This window comes from Phoenix dactylifera, unplaced genomic scaffold (assembly GCF_009389715.1).
Source record: "Phoenix dactylifera cultivar Barhee BC4 unplaced genomic scaffold, palm_55x_up_171113_PBpolish2nd_filt_p 001585F, whole genome shotgun sequence".
Classification (NCBI taxonomy): domain Eukaryota; kingdom Viridiplantae; phylum Streptophyta; class Magnoliopsida; order Arecales; family Arecaceae; genus Phoenix; species Phoenix dactylifera.
In genome coordinates, this window is record NW_024068890.1 from 24,461 (window position 1) to 30,432 (window position 5,972).

Sequence of the window (5,972 nt, forward strand, 5' to 3'; positions counted from 1 at the left end):
GCCCGAACTTTTTTTCTGCCAATTCAAACTCTCCCAAGCAATCCAATATTTGCCTCTTTTATGTCTTAATGAACATTATTATGATCAGCTTTTGATCACATATCCTGAGGTGGTAGATCTCGTGCGATTATTTCTATCACCACACCTTTGTCCAATTCATACTTATGCCTGCCATGCATTGGTAAAATAAATATATATCACAGGTTTGGTCTTGGCCGATGACTTCCGTCCTAGCTGGATAGATGAATCTGAGCCTCAATGTGAACCATCCTCCTCTATCCCTAATAGGCCTATTAACGAGCCGAGCCGAGCCCGAGCCTGTACAGAAACTCGGGCTCGGGCTCGGTACCGAGCTCTGTATTGGGCTCAAGCTCGGGCTTGCTTGGCAAAGCAAAAGCTCGGGCTTGAGCCCGTAAAGCCCGTTTCAAGTACGAGCTCAAGCTCGAGCCCGGGCTCAGGCTCGGGCTCTCAACTCCCCCCTTGCTCCTCTATACTCTCAACCTCCTCTTCCCTTACTCACCGCCAACTCCCCTGCTCCACCACCACCACCTCCTCCGTCGTCGCCGATCTACTCCCCCCTCGCTCCTCTATATTCTCAACCTCCTCTTCTCCTCTTCCCTTACTCACCGCCAACTCCCCTGCTCCACCACCACCACCACCTCCTTCGTCGTCGCCGATCCGGTCCTCCAGCTTTCCTCCTCTAATCTATTGTCCATACTACCCCCTCGACCACCAACGCCAGATGCGGGGCATCGTCTGGCTCGACAAGCCGGTGAAGGATTTCAACAACTCTGCCTCCGCCGCCGGCCTCCCTGCCCTCAAACTCTCCGGCGACACCGCCCGCTTCCCCTACACCCACCGGCAAGGCAGCCGCTCAGCCATCCACATCTCCCGCGTCGTCACGGAGACCTGCTGCCTCGGCCTGAACAACGTCCGGTGGTTCGTCATGGGCGACGACAACACCGTCTTCGTCCCCGACAACCTCGTCCGCATCCTCTCCCAGTTCGACCACCGCCAGCCCTACTACATCGGCTCCGTCTCTGAAAGCCACCTCTAGAACATCTTCTCCTACGTACGCCATGGCCTATGGCGGCGGTGGGTTCGCCATCAGCTGCCCCCTTGCCCGCCTGCAAGACCGCTCCCTCCACCGCTACCCGACCCTCTATGGCAGCGACGACCGCATCCAGGCTTGCATGGCCGAGCTCGGCGTTCCCCTCACCCGCCACTCGGGCTTCCCCCAGTTCGACGTCTACGGCGACCTGCTCGGCCTCCTTGCCGCCCACCCTGTGGCCCCGCTCGTCTCCCTCCACCACCTCGACGTCGTCTAGCCCGTCTTCCCCGATGCTCCCTCCTCAAGCGATTTTGGCGAAACATAGTTGATTTTGGGGAAAAAGCCCATCTTGCCGCCGCCCTCCCAAGACTAGGAGAGCTGGAGAGGAGGCCTTGGCCTGTTGGATGCAGGGTTTCCAAATGATCTCGGCCATCGAATTTCGAACTCATTTGGTCATGTTAAGCCACGAGCTCGTTTGGACTCGTGAGCTGCTCGGGCTCGGGCTCGGATTTAAATGAGCCTCATTTTGAGTTCGGGCTCGAGCTCGTTTGACTAACGGGCCGAGCCCGAGCAGCTCGGCCCGTTAACCGCCCTAATCCCTAACTCTTCAAACGATATTGTTGTCTTCTACTATGCAGGTGTAGCAACTCTAGTCTTCTTTAAGAACAAAAGTATACTTTGAATTCTTGTAGATGAAATTAAGAAGTACAGGAAATTTTATTACATCAAGTTATTTTCCAATAAGATGATTGTGTATTTAACATAAAGCAATGCAAGCTACTTATATACATACATACATGCATATATGCATCTATATATATATATATATATATATATATATATATATATATATATATATATATATATATATATATATAATAAATATTACATACATACATACGTGCGTGTGTGCGCGCGCGCGCGCGCAAACATACATATATACATGTACATATTATAGAGACATATGTTTCAATTTTTCATTAAGAATGATTCTTCATAAACAAACAAAGATAAAACAGCCCTGAAATGGAAATGTATAACTTTTATTTTAGCTACTATATCAATTTGTTTTATAGAATTTGCTTGATTTTGCTTGATTTTGCTTTACTTATTATTGGAGGCAAGCCCGGCTCACAGGTTAGCAAAGCAAACGACGGTATTAAACCGACGAAGCGGCCCAGGTCGGTTCGAATACCTTTCAAAATCCTTCCGTTCCGTCCTCCCCTCTCCCTTCGGCTTCGTCCATCAAACAAACGAATCCGAAGATGAAGAAGAGGAGCGGCGGCGGCGGCAGCCAGAAGCCCTCGCCGGCTGCGGGGGACGGCGAACTCAAGACCCTAATCCACGGCCACTCCGTCTACTTCGATCACCTCGTGGAGCTCATCACCGCCCGCTTCTACCTCCCTCCCGACGACGACAAGCCCTGGTTCCAGGGCCTCAGCAAGGTCGCCAAGGCCGCCGCCAAGAAGGAGTCTCGCGAGAACCTCAAGAAGGCTCGCCGCGCCCGCCTCGACCCTGAAAAATCCGCCACCACCCTTGACCTCCTCAAAAAGAGCATCTTCAAGGCCGCTGACAAATCCTCCGACGGCAGCAGCGAAAGCGACGGGGCTCCCGAGATTGACGAGAACAGCAGCCGCCCCGTCGTCGCGGACGACCGCTCCGTCACCTACGAGGAGCTCCGGCAGCGCCTCCACCGCCGGATCGAGGAGCTCCGGTCAAATCGGAACACCCGGCCGTCTGAGAAAAAAAAGGAGAAGAAAGAGAAGAACAAGAACAAGAAAAATAAGAAGAATAAGAATAAGCAGGCAGGAGAAGAGGCGGAACCCTCTTCTCAGGGGAAGCAGAAGCGAGAGAAGGAGTCGGAAGAGGAGAAGGACAACAAAAAGAAGGCGAAGCCAGACAAAGGGGGAGATGCTTCTTCGGCCGATCAAGATTGAAGGCGGGGACGACAAGAAGAAGAAAAAGAAGAAGCTTTCCAAGCAGCAGGCCTTGGAGAGGGCGAAGAAGCTCGAGGAGGCGAAGAAAGACCCGGAGAAGGGGGAGAAGATTTCGAAGAAGCATTCTTGGAAGGCTGCGGTGAGTAGAGCTGCAGGGGTTAAGGTTCACGATGATCCAAAGCTATTGAAGGAGAGCATAAAGAAGGAGAAGAAGAAGCAGCAAAAGCATGCAGGGAAGTGGAAGGAGAGGATGGAGAGCGTGGAGAACCTCAGGGCGGAGAAGCAGAAGAAGAGGACAGAGAATATAAAGGAGAGGATCCATCAGAAGAAGATGAGGCGGATTGAGAAGAGGGAGAAGAAGCTCATGCGCCCAGGATTTGAAGGCCGCAAGGAGGGATACATTAATGAATGAATCATGCTCTTAATCTGAAATTTATGGTATATGTGAGATTAAGAACTGGTAATGGTTTTATAGGTTGAAGAAGCTGAGGTAAGGTGAGTCTTTTGGGTTTTTGCTTAACCATTTGGGGGGACTAGTTACTCATGTTTAATGTTAGATGTAGATTTATCATCCATGTTTATTGTATATTATTTTGTCGGCAGTTTTTAAAAGAATTGCTGTGGAATTGTTGGACAATTGTTGCTCCTTTCAAACTTAACCATGAATTGCTGCTGTTTCATGTGCAAGGAAAAGTTTGTAGTGATTTTCAATCTTGGAAATTTTCATGACGAGTTGGCTTCATATACCATGCCATACATTTATTTTATTTTCAAGATGCTTTTGGGCTGTAGGACCTTGTAGCTGCTTACTGGGCTGTTGACAAGGTACAGTGTGAAAAAATGATGGTGTGAGCATAAATTTTTAAAAAGCTAACGTTGGTGCCATTGGATGGGAGAACAGATTGAAGCACCATGTGCTAGCGGCATGCTAACCTAGCATTTGCATGGTTCCTACGATTTTGTGCTGTTTTGTCATAAATCATGTGAATGCTTGGCAATAACTGGTATGGTATGTATTGTGCTATGCTGTCATGTTCTTAAATCCGTATAGGGGAGTTGGTAATCCAAGGGAATGCTTAATTCTAGTTTAGTGTAGAAAAATTGTTGTTAGGGTTGCTTTCATAAGCAGCTTGGAGCTTTACATCTCGTATTTTGTTAATCTAATTCCAATATGACTTTCTTGTAAAAAAAGGGGGGCAGAAGCTTGGAATACCTTTTATTTGAGTAATTGGAGAAGAAAACAGTGACTTCACTTAGCAAAAAGTTGGAGATAAGGAAGTTGCCTTGGGAAAAAAAAGAGTTAGTTATGGATGGCGGATAATTTGTAATTTGTTATTGACAAATGGTATGCATTTACAATCTTGTTCGCTAACTACCACTTTTATCCTGCTATTTGCATTCATTCTTATTGAGAATGACTTAGACACATTCAGGATAGTGAAGATAGGGAAAAAGTTCATTTTTGTTGATCCCCTAATGGATTTTGATGAATACAAAACACTAGAGTATAATACCATTTATCTTAACAATTTAATTGAGGATTTCATGTGTTTTATTAAGAATATTGTTAAGAAATGTCTAGGCAAGTTTCCATAATTTTTATGGATTTATTGAAGAATTTTTGAGATGAAGAAAACAGATCAGGGACAGCCGAGACGTCTCCTGATGGTCTCAGAGACGTCTCTGGCACAAACAGGAAGAACTGGCACACTTGGAGACGTCCCCGGCACCTGGCGAGGCATCTCGCAGGGTCGGAGTCGACTCTCTCAGTAGCGGAGTCGACTCTCTCAGTGGCGGCAGAAAGGCCGATTTCAAGTGATATGCGCGAGCCGTCCCCACAGTACGCGGAGTCGTCCCCGCAAGTAAAAAGCTGAGTTTCCGAGTCGTCCCCGATGTAGCGGAGTCGGCTCTCTCAAGGTTTTCCAGAGGATGTCTTTTTCGGAGTTAAGGCAGCGGAGACGTCCCCTGAAAGAGCGGAGTCGACTCTCTCAGAGAATTCCAGAAGACATGTTTTTCGGAGTTATAACAGCGGAGTCGTCCCCAAGGCAGCGGAGTCGTCCCCATGCAAAAAGTGCAAACAAGCCGAGACGTCCCCGTAAAGTACAGAGACGACCCTCTCAGAAAAACAGAAAAACAAGGATTCAAACGGTACAATTCCAGAGTCGTCCCCATAAAGTGCCGAGTCGACCCCAAACAAAGTGAAAAGTAAATTTATACAGCCGAGACGTCTCGCGTTGAAGCGGAGACGTCTCCGGAGCGCCTGGGACGCGACTGACAACTTTTGCAGGTTTGGTTTGAATTTCAAATCTCTTTTACTTTATCTCTAACGGCTATATTTGCTTTTTGGGCTATAAAAGGGACCTCTTAAGTGCTTCTCAACAACTCTCCACTAACCCAAAGCTAGATCATTTAAGAGAGAAGCAAGAGAGAGAGGTTCAAGGAAGTGAGTGCATTCAAGTGAAGAAATCAAGTGCTTTCAAGTTTCCCAAGTGATTTCAAGCTCAACTACTCTCTTCCGCTCGGGATTCAAAGCTCACACTTAAGACTACGCGATTCACATCGGAAGAATCATCATTTCCCACGCTTCCAACGGCAAAAGGATTCTTCCGGGTTTTATTGCTTATCATTGTCATATTTGCTTATTTAGAGCTTTCCAATCTTTTGTAAAACTCTTTCAATATTGTGCTTGTTCCAGTCAAGGGACTTGGAACAAGGGAAAGGCGTCCCAAGCCTAAGTGAAATTGGGGGTTATAGGGTTTGTTGTTAGCCCGGTGTAAAACAACGAGTTGGGTAGTGCACTCGCAAAACTACCGGACTGTAATCTTGGATTACCATGTGGGCAAAGACCCCTGTAGAGAATGAAGAGGGGCCAAGGATTAGTGGAAATTTCCAAAGGTGCTTTGGGGAGTGGATGTAGGAGCAGTGGAAGCTCCGAACCACTATAAAACCTTGTGTTTGCGATTGACCTTTCTCATTCCTCTTTC

At 47.6% G+C, this 5,972-nt stretch overlaps 1 protein-coding gene and 1 pseudogene across 1 annotated transcript; both read left to right on the top strand.

Moving 5' to 3' along the window:
* The first annotated feature begins 742 nt into the window (after window positions 1-742).
* On the top strand, window positions 743-1,400 carry LOC120108841 (annotated as a pseudogene).
* Window positions 1,401-2,229: 829 nt separating this feature from the next.
* LOC120108840 (surfeit locus protein 6-like) lies at window positions 2,230-3,675 on the top strand. Its single transcript, XM_039122575.1, has 2 exons — window positions 2,230-2,909; window positions 2,941-3,675. The coding sequence occupies exons 1-2, from the start codon at window positions 2,317-2,319 to the stop codon at window positions 3,398-3,400; spliced, it is 1,053 nt and encodes a 350-aa protein (XP_038978503.1). The 5' UTR covers window positions 2,230-2,316; the 3' UTR covers window positions 3,401-3,675.
* The last annotated feature ends 2,297 nt before the right edge of the window (window positions 3,676-5,972 follow it).

What these genes read in the sequence shown, in the direction of transcription:
- LOC120108840 (XM_039122575.1), top strand. Translation starts at nt 2,317, where the DNA reads ATGAAGAAGAGGAGCGGCGGCGGCGGCAGCCAGAAGCCCTCGCCGGCT. An exon ending in AAGCAGAAGCGAGAGAAGGA is followed by an intron (nt 2,910 to 2,940) that starts GTCGGAAGAGGA and finishes AACAAAAAGAAG; the next exon opens with GCGAAGCCAGACAAAGGGGG.